We start from the raw sequence: 23,940 nt of genomic DNA on the forward strand, positions 1-23,940 counted from the left end.
ACAACACCTTAATTTCCTAGGTAGAACTTTGAGCACCCAATTACAGTCTGATATTCCAAAGTAAACACTTCTTTTCTCACAGGTGATGACCTTCTTTCTTCACGACTGCCACCGGATTATGGTTAAGGCCGCCTTTTGCCACACCAACCACTCTTAATCCCCGAATCACAGGTACTCTAGGAACTTAAGTTGTCCACAGGATAGACATCAACACTGATCCTCCTTGGCCATCTGGCCATTTACAATAAGGTGGACAACCAGATCCTTCTAAATCATTTAAAGGTTTGAATAAGAATGCCAGTGATTGCTCTGGATTAGATTAGTGCAATCCTATCAAACAACAAGTAAGGATCAAATCCTTTCGATCCTTCAGCATACTTGTCTGGTGTGGAATTCCCAAGTATTCATCTCTGTCACCTCATTTTTCGATGTTTACGCATGCCCGCCAGCTTAGGACTTCAACTCTCCTCAACTTCAAATCCAGATGCATACTGACAATGACCAAATCTTTCTTTGACTAGACAGAGACTCACCTGAGCAAAGCAAAGTAGAAATTTGCCTTGAGAACATATTTTCCAGGTTGGTGGGAAGTATTCTTTACCTCAAGGGAGGTAAAACAGAGGTCCTCATTTTTGACAATAGGCCTAACACTAATCTGATGATTCTATTCATCTGGCCTGCAGTCAAACACCATCCCTGCTGACAAAATTGAAATATCTTAGATTCATCTTAGACATTTAGTAGATAATTTGGTTAAAACCTCTGGCATCCAGTTATCTATGCTCAGATAAACCCATGCTTTCTTTCACTCTTTACATCTTACCAGATTGACATTCAAGATAGGATTGCTGCTATTGTGGGTTTGGTGGTCATCAGAAATCCCAGATTCAAACACAAGATCACGTGTCACATGGCTAGAGTGAACTGTAACCTTAGAAAATGTGAATCCACCTTAGCCACTCTGTAATGTCTTCATTGTCTCCCTGTGCATCTGAAGATCAAATTCAGGCTAATGCCCATGAGGAAATTAAGATCATCTAATGCATCACAGTCCTTACACACAAGATCAAAAGCTTTAATAGTCAAGGAGGATCCATTAAGTTCTTGGGTTCCTACTTAAGATACGATTTTGCCTTAAGAGTCCAAAATAACTACCTACAATTCAGAAAATACCTTAAAATCTTCCTATTCATTAAGTCTTTCACTACACTTCCATTTACTTAGGCCAGTCCCATCCACATACAGATCAAGTTCGGATAAGTATGTAGAATAAGTTCCTCAAACTTAGAAATCCAGCTGAAAAATCTTCCACACTTGAAGACACAGGAGGTCGAAAAGTGCAATGCATAACTGTGCTTCATTGAATACCTTTGTTTCTATGTAGCCATGTATTTATGGGTGTCCTTTTTGAGGGTATATAGTGAAAAGGGGGATTTACTTTTAAATGCCTGTCGTCCGTAGTGGGAAGCATTAACAGCTGATGAATAATATTTTAGGTGACTTTGTGTAGGTGCGGTGCGGCCACACTGGAAGAAACTAGACAGGTTTTTATTTTTGCGTAATTGTGCAGAGAGAGATTTTAAGGGAAAGTCAGTGTTGATGCTGCATAATCTGCATATTTTGACAAAAAATGCTTCCAGCTGAAATGGATCAGAAATTACAAAAAATGTGGAGACGTGTTTCTGCGCAATGGAAAGCCCTTCTCAAAGGTTGACAGGTCATCTTTTAGTTGCTTAATGTTCTATTTGGTTATTTAAACTGTTATTAGTGAGGTGAAATAATTTCTCAGACTATGTTACCATATGTTAAAATTACAAAAATAATTCTACAAAATAAATAAAAATCTCAAAATGTGCCACGTAATATGGTTCTCCCCGCTGCATAATTTGGTCCTCCCTCCCGCATAAAGTGGTCCCCCACGCTGCATATTTCTAGCGGCGCAGCATACACACGAACAATGTATCATAGTCTATCAGAACGGCCCTTGGTCAATCTAAGAAAGTCAATCAGAATGCAGAGGAGAGGAGTTCTTAAATATGATCTAAAGCTCTTAGGTTAGTAAATGTGTGTAATGGTTGAATAGCCATGAATAAGGATTTAACTTTTCCTGTGCCGTGCAACTCATCTGCTAACGTGTTACCAACACTTTACCATTGAATCACCTTGTAGAAGCCCCAAGTTTTCTTGTGAAAGTATACTGCAACTACAAGAAGATCAGCAGTACCTACATTCGCCTGCTGAGAAATAATTAAAAGTTCACTGCAGCAGGGAAAAATGTAAAATGAAATGTCGAGTGTATGTGCTGAAAATACACTCTCTTGCTTATTATCATTTGTTAAGCTATTTAGAGTTAATACTTTCAAAATTTTTTCTTCCAGAAGTACTTCTTAGTCTCTATAAAATGTGTACCTTTCTAATTCACAATCACGTGTACTGTTTTATGTGTGTGTGTGAGCTTGTCCTTCCTTGCCCCTCCTTGCCTTTACTTTCTCGTTTCACTTTATTTCACATCACGTACACAGCCTACTTTGAGACAGGTTTTACCTTGAGCCATTTATGCGATTTTCTCACAAAAAAACTCCAAACTCTGTAAAGTTCATACTTTCTGCACCTTTCTGAATTGTACTCTTCATTCACATGCCTACCCCATGTTGCAGTGGCTCTACTCATTCTTAATTTTAATGATATTGAGAAATTCACTGAGTTGTCCAGAGGCTACCTGTTTCTTCCCCAAATAAAGTAAATGTATTGTGATCCCTGGGCCCTGACCACACAAACAGGTATAAAATAGTCACATGGTGGCTCTTCGTGCACCGCACCAAAAATCAATTAATAAAAAGGCAGTTCCCTTCTTCAAGTCACCACCCCATTCCACTTAGCGTCTTCACACCACGTTGTACATTCCTTTACCTATTGCACAACAATGATCTGCCAGTGCACTTCTCCCAATCCAGCCATATGCAGACGATGATGGATTATGTGGCAAATGAGGATATCCATAATTATTCAGAAAACACCGTAGCCGCAGAATTGGATAATTACCGTGGTCCTTTGTACATGTCACTGTCTATAAGACTGAACTTTAAGTGCTACGGGCAAGGCCGTGTTTGAAGTCAGGTACTGACTATATTGCCTGTCTCCCTTAAACTTCTTAATTGTATTTCTGAAAATTGCCACAACTTCATTTCATAGAGCACATTCACACCCCTGCAATTAACCACAAATCTTTGGTTCGAGGGTGGCGTGCATTTCTCCATTAAATACTTCAATGCCTCGTCAGAGGTAGTAAGAGCTATATATACATAATTACAATACGACCTGATAGACACACACTGAAACACACTGAAACAGTCTTTCATGGACAACTAAACAATAATGACTTCTAGTCATCACTAAATTTTTCCTTCGAAAAATCACACGTTTTTTGTGAACACAAAGGTTCTCATGTTGAAAATTGTGAAAACGGGAATGTGAAGTTGCTATTTGGCGCATAAACATAATTCTTCCAATTAAGCACACACGTAATTTTCTTAATCGGGAAAAAGAGTTCTCAGTCATGACTAATTAATTTACTTAGGCACTAAGCACAAAGGCATATGTTCTCCCTGGAAATTAGATAACTCGCCCAACATGAAATCTGCACTCATATCAAGTATGTACTGAAATATATCTTACCCAAAACTGTCTTAGAAAACAAAGAGTCAACATGTTATTAGTAGACGTGTGCAAACTTCAATTTGCTTTTGCGTAATTATGTGAAATTCCACAAAGCTGAGGTATAATTACACAAAATGAAAACTGGCATTTGGCGCTTTGTTTAATCACAAAATAGTTATTGAATACATGGGCGTAATCAGTGCTTAATTTGTGAATAAAAACGTGCTGGTGCCCAAAGCCCTTCTCTTAAACACGAGGCTGCTGCAATTAAATGTGCGAGCACCGAATACTGAGGCAGCCTAATCCTGAAGCCATCTCGGGCGTCTTCAATACATTTACAACCACTCCCTGCCCCTTCAGCTCACTCTAGCAGCTTTCTACTTTCTCCCTTTGAGACACGTTTTCGTTTTTCTCTTCCTCCGTCTTTCCCATATGTATCTTTTGCTCGCAGCAAATGCTTGAGGCAGAAGAGTAAGCTCCGGCCCTCAAAAATAAGTGCAGGTGCCCCAGCACCGGAAACAACAAGCACAAATTAAGCACTGGGCGCAGTTCGAACTACAGAAAATAGCACACAAAGCACACGTGCTGCGAACAGCCACTCATGTTCTTGTCATTGGTCTTGTTCTACGCTCACGTGCTAAAGTTTTGCTGCGAAAGCAACTTTATTCGTCGAAGCAGTACTTCAGCTTCGTGCTCTGTTACACAGTGCCCGACTAACATCAAAAGTGTCTGCATGTCCTTAGCAAACCAGACTATTTGTAAGAGTAAACCAAACATGCTTCCCACGCAAAAATACACGCTTTAGGTTTACTTTAGTCTTGCTTCCTAAAAAAGTCTAACTTGTATTTGTAACACTTTTTTATTGGCATTTCAAAAAAAGTAACAGTACAACTATCATTACTCATTTGTTTAGAAAACGAGTTTCCTTTATCTCACAGGAACGTGTAACTGTTCATCTGCTAAGCATTTATGTTCCTAGTGATAAAACAATTTTCCAGGCTTTGTGGTGATTTACCAATAAGGCACACGTGCAATTCTCACATCGCTGGTCAGTGGTCTCAATTTTCCTATAGGGTTAGGGGTGTCGAGTCCGTTCTAGAGTATTTGTGTGTCATGTTATATTGAGTGTCTTGAACAGTTCTATTTCACTTATCTGTAACTTTATAATATAATGAAGAACTTTGTGTTTGCGGTCTCCAGGTGTCGTGTGTTCTGATTCGAATATCTGTTGAAACGCTGGTCACCAGTGTCCCTGCTGTGGGATGTTCAAGGGGAGGTTCCCCCAGTTCCGTATGCCCAAGTGCTTGGTGCCAAGTGGCCAAGGCTGTGGACAATACCATACCTGGTTTGTGAACTATAAGACTCAGCCATAGCAACTTGGCTAGCAGTACCTCTGGTCTGTTTCCAGTGCCCTCCCGGTCCAGTTCCATTTGGCCCACTCCCATTGAGCCATCTTGTGAGCTATTTGAGCTGATCCACCAGGAAGTACAGTTCAAAACCCAGCACCCCCTGTCTCCCCTAGTTGTAGGGGAGGCGAAGGGTAGCAAGAACAATCCTCTCTCCCTCTCAGTCTCCCATCCCATATCCGTTCTTGGAAGATTGTATCCATGGCCCTGAACCATGTTAACGGGTTCCGCACTGGGAGGTTGGTAAAGAAGTAATTATGACCGTTTTTGAAAAAGAGATGCATGCCGTGAAGGGTAGTTTAAGGGAGTACCAAAAGGAGACACTCAACCCCAGAGAGTGACACGCCTTCCCCAGGTTTCCCTCCCGGAGATCCTTCCCCTCATGGAAGATCTGGATGACAAGGTATCTAAAAGTTCATGGGGCCCAGGTCACACCTATTGGGCAGACAGTGGGTTGACTGGCACCTTCAACTACTGGGAACACACAAGTCTTCCTCCTGTTTAGTCGGAGACCAGAACAGCAACCAAATTCCTCTAGTAATTGTAGCGCCCAGGGAATAGCCATTTCACCATTCCACAGATTGATCAGAAGGTCGTCTGCATACAATGAAATAATAATGGTTGTCCCACCTCGCCTTATCCCCCAGCCTCGTGCCTCCGCATGAAATCTCTCCGCTAGAGCCCTGATGGCTATGGCGAACAGGAAAGGTGATAGGGGGCACCCCTATCTGTTGCCTCTATGGATACCATAAGTTTCAGAGATCGTATGTCCTGTCTTAACCCTCACCATAGTATAGGGTTAAAGCAATTTGACCCACTTCGACCAGGTAATTCCCAATTCCTGGCGGAGCATAGTAGTCTCCATATAATCCACCGACACTATCACAAAAGCAGGATCTGGTGGGTGTATCTGGTTGTATATCAACAAGTAGAGTCTGCCGAGGTATCCAATCTAAAAACAAATCTACCCCATTCTAATCTGCCAATCTCCAATCCAAAACATTCTGCCCCACTCAAATCCAAAACTATCAGCCCCACTCCAAACCAAAACAATCTACCCTACTCCAATTTAAAATAATCTACTCCACTCCAATCAGTCCCACTCCAGTCTGCCCCACTCCAGTCTAAAACATTCTGCACACTTCAATCTGCCCCACTCCAATTCAAAAAAGTGTACCCCACTCCAATCTGCCCCACTCCAATCCAAAACATTCTGCCCTACTCAAACCCAAAATAATCTGTCCCACTTCAATCCAAAACAATCTGCCATACTCCATTCTAAAATAATCCACCCCACTCCAATCTGACCCACTCCAATCCAAAACATGCTGCCCCACTCCATTAAAAAATAACCTGCTCCACTCCAAACAAAAACAATCTGCCCCACTCACATCCAAAACAATCTGCCCATGCCAATCTAAAACAATTTTCCCCACTCCAATACAAAACCATCTGCCCCACGGCAATCTAAAACAATCTGCCACACTCAAAACTGCCCCACTGCAATCCAAAACAATCAGCCCCACTTCAATCCAAAACAATCTGCCCCACTTCAATCCAAAAAAATCTGCCCCACTCCAGTTGAAAACATTCTGCCCCACTCTAATAAAAATAATTCGCATCACTCCAATCCCAACAAATCTGCCCCACTCCAATCCAAAACAATGTACCCCACTCCAATCTGACTCACGCCAATATAAAACAATCTGCCCCACTCCAATCTAAAAAAAAGCTGCCCCACTCCAAGCTGCCCCACTCCAATCTAAAGCATTCCGCCCCACTCCCATCCAAAACAATCTGCCCCACTTCTAAAAAACAATCTGCCCCACTCCAATCCCAAACAATCTGCCCCACTTCAACCCAAAACAACCTGCTCCAGTCCAGTCTGCCCCACTCAATTCTGCTCCACTCCAATCTAAAACAATCCACCACACTCCAATCTGCCTCACTGCAATCCAAATCAATCTGCCCCACTCCAATCATCCCACTCCAGTCCAAAACAATCCACCCCACTCCAATCCAACCCATTTCACCCCTATCCAATCCATCCCACTACATCCCAATTCACCCAACTGGAATCCACTACAGTCCACCCAACTTCACTTCAATCCACTTCACACCAACCCACACCAATCCAAATTCCCTCACTTCAATTAAATCCACCTCACACCAATCCAGTACACTCACTAAACTCCACCCCAATCCACTCAACTCCAATCCAACCCACCCCACTCCAGTCCAATTCACGCTACTCTAATCCAACCCACATCAATCCAACCTACCCCACTTCAGTCTAATCCAACGCACTCCAGTCCAATCCACCCCATTCTAATCCAACCCACCCCACCTCAGCCATTCTAATCCAACCCAGACCCCACTCAAATCCATTCTACCCCATTCCAATCCAATGTACCCCACTCCAATCCACAACCCACTCCAATCCACCCATTCCAGTCCAACCGTCACACTCAAATGCAATTCACCTTAATCCACCCCACTCCTTTCCAATTTAGTCCATCTTAATCCACCCCACTCCAATCGTATCCACCCCACACCAAGCTAACTTAATCAAATCCACCAATCCAATTCACCCAACTCCAATCCGCCCCACCCCACTCCAAACCACCCTGCTCCAAAAAATCCACCCACTCCAAAAAGTCCACCCCACTCCAGTCCAATCCATCTCACACCAATCCAATTCACTCCAGTCCAATCCACCCCACACAAAGCCAATTCACCTCACTCCAATCCACCCCTCTTCCAAAAGTCCACACCACTTCAATCCAATCCACCCCACATCACTCTAACTCACCTGGCTCTAGTCTAATCCACCCAATTCCAGTCCAATCCACTCCATTCAAATCTAACCCACCCCATCCTAATCCAACCCACCCAGCTCCAGTCCAGTCCAACCCACCCATTCAAATACATTCCACTCCATTTTAATCCAATCTAATACAACCCATGGCAACCCAATCCACCCACCCCAATCCACCCACCCTACTCCAGTCCATCGCACCCCAATCCAATTCACCAAAATCCACCCTCTGCAGTTCACCTTAATCCACCCCACTCAAATCAACACCTCTAGAAAATTCACCCCACTCCAAAAAGTCCACCCCACTGCAATCTAATCTGCCCCACACCTATTCCATTCATTCCAATCCAATCCACCTCACTCCATTCCAATCCATCCCACCCCACCCCACTCCAATTCACCCAAACCTTTCCAACCCACTCCAGTCCACCCCACTCCAATCCAATCCACCCCACTCCAATTTACCTCACTCCAATGCAAACTACCCCAATCCAATCCTCCCCAATCCAACCCACCCTGATCAAATCCAATCCACCCCACTCCAGTCCCCCACCCTAATTCACCCCACCTCATTTCAATCACCCCTCTCCAATCCAATCCACACCATCCAATCCACCCCATCCAGTCCATTCTACTCCAATCCACTCCACTCCACTCCAATTTACCCCACTCCACTTCAAACTAATCTGATCCACCCCACTCTACACCAATCCAATCCAGACCAACCTAGGTCAGTCCACCCCACCCGAATCCAATCCAAGCCACTCCAGTCCAATCCACACCACTCTAATCCAGTCCACCTCACCTCACCTCACTCCAGTCCAATCCACCCCACTCCACTCCAATCCGATGAATCCAACCCACCCCACTTCAGTCCACTGCATTCCAGTTCAATCTAATCCACCTCACTCAACTTCACCCCACTCAAATTCACCCCACTCCAAACCACTCCACTCTACTCCAAACCACCCAAATCCAATCCTGCCCATCCCAGTCCTATCACTCCACATCAATCAACCCACCCCAATCTAATCAAATCCACCCCACTCAACCCATCCCCATCCAATCCACCTCACCCCATTTCAATCTCCTACACCCCAATCCAACCCGATCCACTCAATCCACCCCCACTCTATCCCAATCCAAACCACCCCACTCTACTCCATTCCAATCCAGCCCACTATCTCAATTCTCTCCAACCTACTCCATCCTATTCCACCCCACTCCACTCTACACCACTCCACTCTAGGACATTACACTCTACAACACACTGTGACATTGAACCGCTAAACTATACTCCCCTCTACTCCACTCTACAACACTGCACTCCAACAGATCCTCTCTATGACACTGCTCCCCCACTCCACTCTATGACTCTCCACAACCACTAGCTTTTAGCGGTGCTGAACAGCAGCCACACTCATGTACAACATGGCAAAACACATTGCTAAGCCAATAACTCTTGCATAGGCTCGACCTATTGGCTTTCCCAGTGCTTGTTTAAGTATAGGTTTCTGATGCTGGTTTCACTAGAGGGAAAATGGAAGCACAGATTTTTTTAAATATACAATTTCAGGCAGTCTGTTATTACATGAATCCATTCACAAAATCAGTTGATTGTTCGATGTTTTGCAAAAAGATCACATTATAATAGTAGGTACAAGTGAATGTGTGTCTTACATACCTCTAATGTGGTAAATATGTCTACACAATCAGACATAGGTAAGGTATTTAAAAAGGATTCAATCGTCTGAAGCTGTGCTCTGGCCAAGTCAAGTTGGGTTTCTAAATGTGCTGCCTCATCATTCATTTCATCAGGTGTACTTGATATTTGCTTTCTTAGTTGTTCCATTTTGGTCATTATAGATGTCTTAGCAACCTGGGTAGTAATAAAAGTATAAAGTATTCTTATTAGACATTTTAGTCAGTTACTTCCACAGAAAAAAGCAGATCAGTAACAAATTCGGATTTTTCAATATGACCTTATAGGTAACTTTAAATATGCCATCGGGTAAATCTTTACAAAAATAGTCTGTAATAAGTGATAAAACGGACATTACTAAACATCAGGACTAGGGTTTGGAGAAGTTAGAAAATGTAAAATTTACTGCGTGGTATTCTTGTGTGAAAGTTGAACGCATTCAAAAACCATGCAAGACTCGATTAAAGGAACTGGTTTGAGAATTAGTATTTCCTACAAAGCACTTTCGACTAGAACTTGTCCCCATGGAAAACAATTGTCTGAAACTGTGTGAATTTCACAAATGTAGATGTAGACATTTAACTCAACCCTAATCAGAACAACCTTATATAATACAGAGAAGGCTCATACATTAAACTGATGTTCTTTCATTTTGCTGCATGAGTAATAATGAATGCTTCAAACAGTTTTGGGCCTTGCTACATTACAGCACTAAGGAGTAAAATCGTGCAAAGTTCTTACTACTCTACTGCTTACATAACTGGGACACATGTTCCTCCACTTTTGTGAACTATAGCATATATTTTGATGCAAATCCATTTTCCTCCATGGCGAACTACATGAGCAGCAAATATAAGGAAAGTCCATCATGCTATGATTTCCACACGGGAATTATTTTCATAGGTAGTATTATTTACCACTAAAGCTTATACGGTCTATTCTTGAACAAGCAAGCTAGAACGAAGATTCAAAATAGAATTAAACATGTTTTCAGTAGGGTTAGCTTCACATAATGTAGCCAGTGTGTCTTGGGCTCTAGTGCATGGAAGGAAATGAGTTGCCCTGGCCGTTGTTTCAACTCTGAACGTAAGACATTGGGTTATTGTTTGTGTTAAACTGTGCTTAACCCTCTGATTGCTTGGCACAAAGCAGTCAGGCTTGGAGAGCAGGTCGGAAAGTGTGGGTCAGATACAAGGACCAGGTTAGTCCAGCTGAAAGAGTTACATTCTCAAGTCTATCACAAAGAGTTCCATGATGCAGTGGAGGAGCCTGAGTGGAGCTGGGAGAGCGTGGGGTCTGGTTGCCACTGTAGCATTAAGAGCATGGCAGGAGCATGGGCTGTTGTTGCTGTAGCACGACGAGCCAGTCAAGTGCCACATAGGGGCATTGCTAGAGCTTTGAGTTGGCAGTCACTGGGGCTGTCATTGCTGCTGCACAAAGTGCATATCTGACCAGCAAGTCATTGCAGGTGATCACTGCTGGTGGCGGAGACTCTAAACGAATGGGCCCGTTCACAGCCGCGAAGAGCCCAAAACTTCAAGAGTTCACCTTTCTTATTAGAAGGAGGCAACCATTTAGGTATTTGAAACTAACTCCAGCAGAGGCCAGCAGGGCTCAGGCAGGTCCAGTGGCATATCCAGGTAGGTCCAGTGCAGCAGGTCAGCAGGACAATTTCAGGGAGGACTCTGGACATTGTTGTGTCCATGTAGCTCAGATTGACGGTCAGCCGACTGACCCTTGGGGTCACATAGGTTAGTCTAGGATAAAGACAGCAGGTCTAGTCTTCCTTCTCAGAGAGCAAGACACTCCTCCAGCAGCAACGTAGTCATCCAGTGGCAGGGCAGTCCTTCGCTTCTGTAAAATCCACAGGTCCGGGAGTGTTCTCATTAGTGACTCTGGAGGTCCAATATTTATACCTGGTGCCAGCTTTTGAAATGGGGGGGATTCCCTATACTACTTTCACATCTGGTTCTGGACAGTTCTTCCATTTCCCTGTCAATGCTCCAAGAAGTCTGGGGTGACCAAATATAAGGCAGACCTGGTGTCAGATTCCTTTGTGCGTATGTGTGAGGCAGAAACCTTTGAAGTGCACGTGGGGCTGAGTGCAGCTCCTCCTAGTCACCCTGCCAGGATGCCCATCCTGTCCACAGCTGAGCCCCATTTGTGTCACCATCTGAAAGGAATACACAAAATCCAATAGTTGAGCCACTCAGAATCATGTGTCCCAGGACATTGGCAGAAGGCCAAAATGGTGAGGACAGGAAGATGTCAACTTTCTAAAAGTTTGCTAACACAAAAGGATGCTGGACGGAGAGCTGAAACTTTTCAACCCCTCATCCCCAGTCACAGATCTGGGTTTAACCCATCAGTTTATTGACCACCACCTCTTCAAAAACGTCTAGACTGCACAACCATCTATTAACGACTTTCCCTCAATAACCACCATATTGGTGTTTTACTTATTTGTTTGATCTAATATGACTTCAAGAGGGAAACACAGAATAAAGGTGGAACTTGTGTCTTACTAACGTTTCCAGCTGGCACGGAGTAATTGCAACTTCTCCAGGTAAAGTACCCTATATTTATGCTTCTCTACATGTCACCTATTTCAGTTGTATCACAGCCATGAGCATACCAATACAGATGATGGGGGTTATTACAACTTTGGAGGAGGTGTTAATCCGTCCCAAAAGTGACGGCAAAGTGACGGATATACCACCAGCCGTATTACGAGTCCATTATATCCTATGGAACTCGTAATACGGCTGGTGGTATATCCGTCACTTTTGGGATGGATTAACACCTCCTCCAAAGTTGTAATAACCCCGATATCTGTTATGTGCATATTCACACCCACTGTAACTCTTTTGATTAATTCTATCATAAAAACACCAATGTGTACACCCAAAGAAATCCCCATATTGTACGTTGGATCTAAACCACATGTGCCTTTATCCTTTTCTATATCCAGTACATTTCCATAAAGTGCGTATTACTCATCTAGCAGAGTGCAATAATGACCAGAGGGGCAACTAAGGACAGGCCTCTCTTCCAATTAGAGTACAGTTATGTAAAGCGCATCGCTGAAACTATAAGGAGCTTGACCCCGTCAAAGAGCACCCATGATCTCAATATCTTCATTTCAAGGAAAACTCTGAAGCACTCATCATCAATTTTCCTACTTCATTTCAAATACAGTACAGTTTGAAAAAGAGCATAATCACAAGCTGTAAAGTGGCAAATACAGTGCAATAAAATAAAGTGCATTGACATAGGCTATAACGTGCAAAACTATTTCCCTGGGAAACATTCTATCTTAAAATCATCATCTCCAGGAAGTATACACATCAAAATTCCCAAATCATTATTACCTAACAGGGGCATTTTAACTTGAGACTGTGGAGCTTCATTGATGGATCCCGGGGGCAACATTTTTTCAAAATACAAATTCCTAAGCCATAAAATTCATGACAATTCAACATCACATCACTATATACTTCCTTAGGAGACATCTAACAAAATCTGTCCGTACAAAAGTATCCTATAAATCAGTTTCTCGACGAAACAAAAAACACAGACATCTTAATTGAGGAAGAGGTACAACTGGTTATATATGTTCTTCAGTGTCCACATGAGGAGTATCATACGGCACCTTTAGCCTTGAACATATGATAAGTAGACATGAAGTTCAGCATAAGAATTCAATCCCCAAGGTTTTTCTATCCCTTTTAGAATGATCTACTTTGATTCAGATCAGCTCAGTGATAGTTCTAAATCACACTTGTTTATCACAGGTTGAATTCTGTGATATCTTAGATCTTTTCTATTTCCATCATGTGTTTCCCAAATGTGTTTGGCCACTATAAGTGAAATCTTTATTCTTCATGGCACGTGAATGTTGTAAAATTATTAACAGTGTTGTTCACATATTTTATTCCACATTCAAGCACATAAACTACATATGTGGTTTCACAGGTAATCCATTCTTTAATCTTCTTTTCTGGCCATTTAGAAGGTCGAACTTTATTTTGTTTAACCAATGCAGACAAGCCTTACACTTTGAGCACTTTCAAAAACCTTTCTTTTTTATTTTCAACCAACAGATCTTGAACCCATCATGAGACTACTTTTTAGTCGGTCTTCCAAAAGGCAGTTCTTCTATACATGACCTTGGGAATGTCTGACAACGATTCCTTTAAGTTTCATCAATTTTTTATATTTTCCAGTTGTACTTAAGGAGTTCCTTCATACCTTGATAAGACATATTATCATCCATGAAGTATCGTACTTCCCACAGATTTGTCACATCTTTTGAGACTCTCTGTCTTGCGACCCGAAGATCTTCTATCTTCTTCATTCCAGCTCTTTTCAATGCATCATCTAATGCAAGTGATGGATAGCCGCTGTTGATGAATCTCATCAGCATTTCTTTAACTTGGGACACACATTTTTCAATCTCAGAACAATTTTCTGGCGCCCTAAGGAACTCTTCATATGGTACATTTTAATGCATAGGAGTGTCCGCTACTGGCATGTAATATGCTGTTGCAACTAATGGACTTTCTATGGAGCTTGGTACAAATCCGAATATCAACAAATGTAAATTTGAATGCCTAAAAAGTTAAGCTTGACTGCATTAATCTCATAAGTAAATTTCAGTTTTTGTGGGTTCGTATTCAATGATTTAATAGATCCCTCCAGATCTTACTTGTTACCTTCCCATATTACAAATATCATCTTTGTAGCGGACCCAAAGAATTATCTGCTGTAACTTGTCTGGGTTCTCCTCAATTCACATAGTGTCCACCTCCAGCACCCCACTGTTATGTTTACATATGTGGGAGTGAAAGATGCGCCCATAGCAGTTCCTTGTTTTTCTAAATAGTAGTCACCATCAAATAAGAAAGCATTGTGTGTAAGACAGATATGCATAATCTCCAACAGCTTTTCAGAATGCCCCATCAGGCTCACTGATCTGGATCTAAGGAAATATCTACAGGCCTCTAATCCATCTGATGGTGTACAAAGCGACAATGGGGGTCATTACGACCCTGGCAGTCGGTGGTATAGTGGAGGTATTACCGCCAACAGGCTGGCGGTACCTACTTCCACTATAATGTACCACACCAACCACCACAGTAGTAACGACCACTGGGCTGGATACTTCAGTCTCCAGCCTGGCGGCCATCACTAGGCTGCCCATGGCATTATGACCCCGCCATAGTTTCAGTGGTTTCTGTACTGCCACTTAAACCATGGCGGTAGGCACTATCAGTGCCAGGGAATTTCTTCCTTGGCACTGATAGGGGTCTCCCCTGCCCTTCTCTCCCTCCCCAGAGTCCTCCCCCACCATCCCCCTCTCTCTTCCGACCCCCCCACACATTTACACACATACAAGTCCCTATATACACACCCATACACACACGCATACACACATTGACCCACACATTCATACATTCATACACACTCACTGCAACACTCACGAACATACATCTAGGCACACACGCAATCTCACTACACAACATGCATTTACACTCACACCCACTCATGCACACATGCATTACACACGCATGCATGTATTCACATACAGTCATACACACCCCCACACACGCACACAACACCCCCACCCCCTCTCCTGTCGGAGAACCCCACTTACTTGCATGCAGGGGGTCCTCCGGCAGCAGATGGGATGCGGGGCTGCTGCCAGCAGCAGCGCCCGCCAGCAAAACACTGCCATGCCGTATCATGGAACATGATACGGTAGGCGGTGTTTTGCTGGTGTGGCGCTGCTGCTGGCAGCAGCGCCACCTTAACGCCGTCCGCCGCCATGACAGTAACGGAATTCCGCCAGCCTTCTGCCAGAATTCCGTCTACAGTCATAATGCCATAGACGGTCTGTAGCCCCGCGACGGTATGTTGACGGCCGTCGCCTTGGCGGTATCGGCAGGCGGCATTTACCACTAAGATCCTAATGAGGGTCAATATCTCTTTTTGCCATAAGATAACCAGATTTCCAAGAGATGCAATTTATTCTGTTTAGAAAATCCACAATGGAAGATTTAATATATTGGGAACCAGAAAGATATCTATAAATCCTGAAGTGTTTCCTAAGAGTGAGCCAATGGAACTCACTATGAATCTACCAGGAGGGCTCTCAATGGTCTCATGTACCTTCGGTAGGAAATCTAGTCGATCATTTTCAGTCCAGCCTTCAGTTTTTGTTAAAGGATCATGGTGAATTTGTCAGTTGGAACTGTGGACAATTGTTCATTATGTTCCCTGTCATTAAGCTGCGTTTTTGCTTCATTTATAAATGCATCCGGGTCCATTACAACAACGTTTCTTCTTTTGTCAGATGCCTTAATTATTATATTATGATCTTCTGGAGATGGGCAACAGCTATCCAGTCCTCCTTCCACAAGTTGGTCCTTTCGTGTCTCTGTTTTTTTGTGTGCTCCTTTTAATCATCTCATTCAGACCTTCAATTATAATTTCCTGAAATAAGTCAATTTTGTTACCAGCCGGCAATTGTGGGCACAATTTTGACTCTGGTCTAAATCCACTGTTCACCTTCTCATCTGTGGGAATTCCTATTTTTCACAGTGTTTCAAGTCATAGAAGTCCTCTATTCTGGCAGGCATATCTGTAATATTGGATTCATGACCTAAATCTCACAGGGATTTAAGGTGACTCATGTCCTTCATGTTTGGGATAGTCTCCTGTTCTCCAGTGTTTCGCTTGTGGGTTCTATGAGCAAAGTATTTCTTAAGCTTGAGCATCCTGAAGAATTTATACAAGCCCATTCCGGCCATGCCCACATCAATCTGTATGTCCGGCCAGAATGTCAAGCCTTTGTTGAGTAAGTTAAGATGTTTCCTCTCTAATACTTTGGAGGAAAGATTGATAACCAGATCATTCCCCAGTAGCATTGTTTTCATTGTTTCTTTCCTCTTCCTTGTCATCCTTTCTCTATTTCTCTCTCTGTATAAAAATATCTATATATTATATATGTATATATATTAGGACCAGAAGATCTGGATGCCGGGAGACAACAATTAGAGGGAAGGACTGCTGATATTGTTGCATTGAATGAGATGGGATTCAATACTAGCATGTCAATAGAGTGTGGGTATAAGGTCAAGAGTAGATTTTGTCCACAATTACCACCGGGGAGTAGAATTGACCTGTTCCACTAATTATTTGTTAGAAGATCAGAACGGACTGAGAAAGAGATGGCGAAATACTAGTAAGGGGGGCAAACTTGCACAAAAATATTGGAATGATGTTATGGATCTAAAAAGGAATGCCCCGCTAATCATTAAACCCTCAGACAAAGAGGGAAATATTGTGTTGATGGATCTAGATACTTATTTATCAGAAGTGGGGAAGCAATTGGGAAACACTGCTCATTATATCTGTCTCGTTCAAAACCCGACGAAGGAGATTGAGAGGGAAATTCATTAAAATTGCATCTTGACATAAGTTTAATTTGTTGGATTGGGAGGAAGGTGCAACATGCAAAAATACCCACCATATATTTCTGCCCAAAGATCCATAAAAATTTGGAAGTATCGCCAGGCACACCCATAGTGGGCTTCATTGGTTCTCTTTTGAAGAACAGTTCCAGGTATCTGGATCTATTTTCACAGCAGTATGTCACTGCCCTATCCTCTTTTCTGAGGGATTCCATTGACTTCCTTAGGAGATTAGATGGGATCCCTTGGAAGAAATCGTACAACATGGTTACACTGGATGTGGTGTCCCTGTACACATCAATAAGTATGGAAAACAGGCATGTGAATACTTTTTACGCGACAGACCAATGGTTATTTGCAGCATAGAAGGATATTGCTTGGGATGTTGGAATTTTGCCTAATCCACAATGTCTTTAATGACAAGTATTATTTACAGAAACAGGGGACTACAATGGGCACCTCCTTTGCCCACACCTAAGAACATTTGTTGAAGGGGTGGTGGGAGAAAGAGGTGGTATGAGAATGTGATTTTGTGGACACAATTTATCGATGACCGCTTCATATTCTGGAAAGACAGTGAGATGGAATTAGAAAGGTTTATAGACGAGCTGAATTCCAATGACTTGAACATCCAGTTCACTAGTGCATATAGTAGGTCCCACTGTGACTTTCTAGATACTGAATTAAATGTACATGACAATCAGTTAACCACACTGATACACAGGATCAATGGCCAACAATTAAATTTTACATGCTAATAGTGGCCAGCCAACGGTCCTTAAGTGGAGTATCGCTTATAGTCAAATGCTAAGAGCCAGGAGAATTTGTTCAAATGAGGAGGTGTTCTGGAGAGAGAAGAGAGAGAGAGAGAGAGAGAGAGAGAGAGAAAAGAGAAGTATAATGGAAAGATTTCACAAACAAGGATACCCCTGTGGTGTTTTGGAATGTGCTAAAAAAAAAGTTGATCAGATCCCTAGAGATAGATTGCCGTACCAACAGAGTGATAATGTGACCAAACAGGAGGGGAAAAAGAGGATATTTTTAGAATGCAGCATTGTCCAATTTGAGGTAAAAAAATATTACAAAAGAATTGGAATGTCTTAATGGGAGATGAGCATTTGGAAGAGGTAACCCGTATTGGACCAAGGGTAACTTTTAAGAAAATAAGATCTTTGGGAAATATTTTAACAAATAGTTTCCTTGATCCTGATGGAGGAAGAAATTGGTGGCAGAGACACAAAGGGGGTTGTCAAGCGCAATTTATGTAAAGCTTGCCAATATGGCATTAACCAAAGAAGTTACAGATCATTTGAGGGGAGAGACATTACCATACAGTACCGGGTAACGTGCATTACTGACAGCAAAGACATACTGACAGAGACACGGATGCTAGGGGGGATGGCCAGCCCTGACACTGCTGAACGAATTAACTGCATACTTCAAAGTGTTTTTGGGGCAGAGGGGGAAACTGCACAAAGTTCATGATTGACTGAGAGAAATGCGGCTTCTGAGAATGATTACTGCTGGCTGAACTTACTTTAGTCCTATACAACGATTTATATATTATTAGGAAATGTGGGATGTCCTATACCATTTTGCCAGGCCGGTTGGCTCTATACCCCCACAGGGGTACATGCAGAGTTCTGACCACTGGAGGCCTGCCTCGTAGTTAGGCTTGTGATGAATTCTGACAAAACGTAATGCTTTACATAATTGGTCAATACTTTGCTAATCTGTTTCTATTGCTTAATTGGGACATTAGGTGGGTCACGACGGCTTCTAACCCGCTCTGGTTCACACGGGATTGGGCTGGGTCACTGCCTATGGGAGGGGGTGAGTTGGGGAATATTCGTTTCTTGGTTCTTCATCGGTGGGTTCTACTGCTTGTGATGGTTATTGGAAAGGTATACCTCTTGGTTCTGATGTACAGAATAGTTGTCTTTGAAATATGCCCTAGGTTTTACTCATGGCAGTCATATACATATTAATATCATGGAATGTACGAGGTTTGACTCAGCTAGCTAAGCAGTCCCAGGTACATGTCTACCTCCAACGCTATTGTGTCTCAATAGCAATGCTACAGGAGACGCATACATGGGGGAGCTGTATCCCTAGTCTCTGAAAATGATGGAGAGGCCAGTTATACATGACTTCCAATTCTGGCTTTGCGAGGGAAGATATGTGGTATTGTTTGGGACCCTGGAAGGCCAGAAAATATGTCTGATAAACGTGTATGCCTCAAATGCAGATTGTGGAAACTACTTTAGGGGGGTAGTACGGGCTGCCTCCCCATATCTAACAGCAGAGATTATGTTAGCAGGAAACTGCAACTGTGTCCTGGATGGTACGCTGGACCGAGACCCTCTGCGACAATGCACGAAACCCCACCTAACTGGACGGCTGTTAGATACTATGCGAGAGCTGCAGTTGCAGGATCTCTGGTGCCATAAGAACCCTACTATCAGAGAGTTCTCCTGTTAAACCCCAGCGGCAAACACTTACAATAGACTGGACTATTGCTTAGTGTCTGAGACCCTATCCCTGCAGATACAAGCTATTGCATACTTGGCCTGCTACATATCAGATCATTTTCCCCTCCTAGTACATTTGAATAAAGGTTATAAATGACCCGCAGTTCTGACGTGGCGGCTGCGGCCGGAGGCATTGATGGATGCCCCGTTTGACAAGGCAGTCTGGGACAGACTGGCACATTACTTTGACGTAAACTGGGGAACATCCACGACTAGAGGATGTAACTGGGAAGCGATGAAGGTTGTGATCAGGGGTCTTTGCGTGCAGACTACCTATGGTGTTAGGCATCAGCTCGGAAAAAAAATCCATGCTCCATGACTTGGAAAAATGCCTTCCGACACAGCCACAGAGAATTGAAGACTGGAGGCAGGCTAGATGGGTGTTACTGGAGGATTGGCGACGACTGGAAAGATATGTCTATAGGGCACACCGCCATCACATACAGAGGGCGACAAAGCTGGCACGCGTTTGGCGCGTCTGCTTAAGCAGCATGCTGACTGCACGCCTGTCACTGCCCTAGTGGACATTGTAGGCAGAAGAGTATGTACGCAGGTAGCAATTAGTACGGTGTTCTGAGGCTGGGACGGCTTTCTTAAATGGGAGCACACTTCCTCAACTGACGTGGACCGCCAGAGTCCTGTTGGAGGCCCCCCTCGATCGGGAAGAAATACAAGAGGCCATAAAACTATTAAAAACATAAAAAATGCCTGGTTCTGATGGCCTTCCAGCAGAGTTCGACCAAAAGTATGTTGATATCCTTACTGAGAAGCTACTGGCGGTGTACCAGGAGGAGACTGCCCATGGTAGCCTACCGGACTCGATGAGGGAGGCTTGGGTGGGCTTTATCCCCAAGCCAGATAGAGATCTGACGGACCCTGCAGCATATAGACCACTGTCCCTTCTGAAAGTGGATTTTAAAATACTAAGTAGCATTCTGGCGGCACGCCTGCTCATGCATTTGGCCTCCCTTATTCATGAGGATCAGTGTGGTTTTATACCCCACCGCAGCACTATGTTTAATATTCGTTGCCTTACCCACATATATCACACGGATCTACAGAGGCATGAGCCAGTAGCGTTTGCACTCCTGGATATAGAGCAGGCCTTTGTCTCTGTGGAATGGGGGTATCCTTGGAAGTTATGGCCATGATGGTTATTGGCCCGAAGTATATTGCCTGGGTCCAACTCCTGTACCGGAGCCCAATTGCTCGCATGAGGACTGGGGGGGTGGTCTCGGAGAGGGACGCGACAGGGCTGCCCGATGTCCCCTCTCCTGTCTGCTATGGAGCCATTAGCATCACACTTCTGAACCTCTGGGACCTGCATATTGGGGAGACTACCCATGTGGTTTCCTTCTATGCAGATGATGTGCTAGCCTATGTGCTGGATCCAGAGTCATCGATTCCTGTCCTTCTAAATGCATTGAGGGAATTTGGGGAGTGCTCTGACTCTGCGTAAGTCTTCGTAAGTCCTAGCTGTTTCCAATGGGCACCCTGGCCGGGGACGACTCTATACTCTCCGGACGGTTGGATTACCATGGGGAGCTGAGGGCCTTCACTACCTTGGGATACCATTGGCACACACGGCTGATGAATATTATGACCTCAACCATGGCAGAGTACTGGAGGGACTTCGGTCAGATTCTGGAAGAAATTACCACTTTCCCTGATGGGTAGGGTGGCTATTACTAAGATGGTTATTCTGCCATGATCCCTATATGGCTTGTAGAATACCATATAGGAAGTGCCTAGATCGCACTTTGCACAAATAGATAGCCTAATTCTGCGAATGTTGTGGGTACGTAGGAGGAAGAGAGTGGGGAAGTCTATGCTGCAACAAAAATGGGAACGCAGGGCATTGAGCTCCCTCATATGCAACTTTATTATTTTGCCTCTCAGCTGCAGCATGCGGTACACTCGTTTGACCCTGAAAATAACTGGGAGAAGAGACTTTTGCAGGATAGTGTGGACCACATACCTGCTCAGCCCTAATCCTAGGGAACCAGGTGGTGAGGGAAGGGGCCCTCTACATAGTGAAACAGGTCTGTAATGTGTGGACTCGAGTGGTGTACTCTGTGTTGCGTTGCTCCCCCTTACTCTAGGGATGTACCCATCTGGGATATGCAGGCTTTTGCAGGAGTCGCTCCGGGCATCTCTATGAAGCAATGGAAAGATGGGGGATGTGAGGTAGCGGGAGATCTCTATCTTGGGGGAAATTCATTACCCAACAGGATGCAGTAGATGCATTTTAGTTGTGGAGAGGTCAATTCCCGCAATATGCAAAGATAGCGGCGACAGCAAATGGTCTGTGGCCTGGATTTCCTAATGAACCCCAACCTCTGCCACCCTGGATGCATTATTGTCCCTGGGAGGGGAGCAGAGACTGGTTTCACACCTTTATAAAGCTCAGAGGGAGGATGTCCGAGTATTACTCCAGCAGCACAGCGTAAATGAGGGGCAGTGCAAGAGGAGGTGGTCTTAGCTGCAGAATGGAAATGCGTGTACGAAGGGGCTAAGACAAGCAGTTCAAATGCCAGGTGCAAACTCATACAATATAGCTATAATCATCAAACATACTTGGCCGGAACATTCTTCAGCGTATATATCCTGCGAGATCCCCTTGCTGCCCGCTCTGCGCTGTGGCTTTTGCAGATTTTTTCCACATGGTATGGCAATGTAGTGCTCTGAACTCATACCGGAAGTGTATAATAACAGCCTTGGACAGCTGCGGAGTGGAAATTGGTGCGTAATCCCAAGGTGATACTGCTGGGATTGCTCCCTACTCATAGGGGGAAACATTTAAGCAGCAAATTTATGGTGCTAGAACACTTGTTGGCAAAGCGTTGCATAGGGATTAAATGGCTTAACCCCACTCCCCAGAAATATGGAGACTGGTATTGAGACTTCGCTGAATGGGCAGTAGCGGCAGAAGTTTGGATGAAACATGTCAGCACAGCTGCCAAATTAGCAGAAGATGTAACGGCTTGGGCACAGATAGTATAGGACCTTCGGTGGGCGGATATTCAATCAAACACAATGAGTGATGACTAAACAATATACATGTGTTGGGAGTTAATGGGGCTCACTGTAGCACATAGAAGTGAGGGGCGAGGGAAGACTAGGGAGTGAGATGCCGATGCTAGTAAAGAGCGAACGTGATGACATTGCTAAAGAGCTGAGAAATACATTGAGACATAAAAATAAACAAAAAAGAAAGTAGATATAGGATGTACAACATGCTCAGACTTGAGAGATACCATAAGGAATATGGGGGCTTGATTGTGGTACTAACATTGAGTATTGCCTAACCTTTACAGTAATGAAGTGTAATGAACAATTGCAATCCTGTTTGTATGTGGCATGATACTGCAGAATATTATAAAAAATATATATATAAAAAAAAGTATTACATGGAAAGTACAATTAATAACCGTAAACTAAGGGTTTTGCAACAAATTATAGCCTTTGAGAATGGTGACAGGAATTATCCTATGGCCTGCCATTATGAACAACGTCATGTACAATCACTTGCAGGATTTAAATACTTTGGGATTGAACATGTGAGGGCTCAACCTCTGGGAGGTAACATGGAGAGAGAACTAAGGCAAGAAGAGTCAAGGCTGATTATGGTAGTGGGCCTTTGGGGCACAACTCTGATCCTGAATTTTATGTCCACCTGTAAAGAATATGATGTGGTGATCATTGTGGATGAGTATTATTAACTTGGGTATTTTTAGCATCAGTGTTTGCATTTTTTTATGACTGTGTCTATGAGACAATCTAAACATGCAATTGCTGTTTGATGTGGCAAATTGCACAGGTCTCAGCTAATATTGACTCTTTTCCATCCTTTTTATATATATATATATATATATATATATATATATATATATATATATATATATATATATATATATATATATATATATATATATATATATTTGGAACACACTCCCTTGTATCAGAACTTATATATATTTTTAATATATATGTTTTCCTATATATATTTTGTTACATCATGCATTAGTCACGTTAAGGATCATTATACTTGAAATATAAATCATTGGGACAACCCATGGGTCCATTGAGTGAACCTAATACCCCTAGATATTGTCATCCTTAATACGGGCATTAGATACTTTGAGAAAGCATATTTTTGGAGTGTAAGTTTATGCTTTTTTACATCATGCATTGGTGACACTAGGGGAATGGAAGAACATTAGGATCCCCTATATATTGGTTATGTGATCCTAATAGTTAAAGGATTGGTATGTTTTGCACCTGCACTCAACACTTTATTTCTTTTAGGCACTTTTGTGTCAGTACGCATTGGATCTGGATCCTGATTATG

General features: G+C 43.2%; 1 protein-coding gene across 9 annotated transcripts in view; it reads right to left on the reverse strand.

Annotated features, from left to right (window-relative positions):
• Window positions 1-23,940, reverse strand: part of SYNE2 (spectrin repeat containing nuclear envelope protein 2) — a 1,823,309-nt gene that overhangs the window by 1,399,392 nt on the left and 399,977 nt on the right. For all 9 annotated transcript variants that reach the window (XM_069207355.1, XM_069207357.1, XM_069207362.1 and 6 more), the window contains exon 36: window positions 9,566-9,760. In XM_069207355.1, the coding sequence (XP_069063456.1) occupies window positions 9,566-9,760 (195 nt within the window). The remainder of the gene's footprint in view (window positions 1-9,565; window positions 9,761-23,940) is intronic.

This window comes from Pleurodeles waltl, chromosome 9 (genome assembly GCF_031143425.1).
Source record: "Pleurodeles waltl isolate 20211129_DDA chromosome 9, aPleWal1.hap1.20221129, whole genome shotgun sequence".
Lineage (NCBI taxonomy): Eukaryota > Metazoa > Chordata > Amphibia > Caudata > Salamandridae > Pleurodeles > Pleurodeles waltl.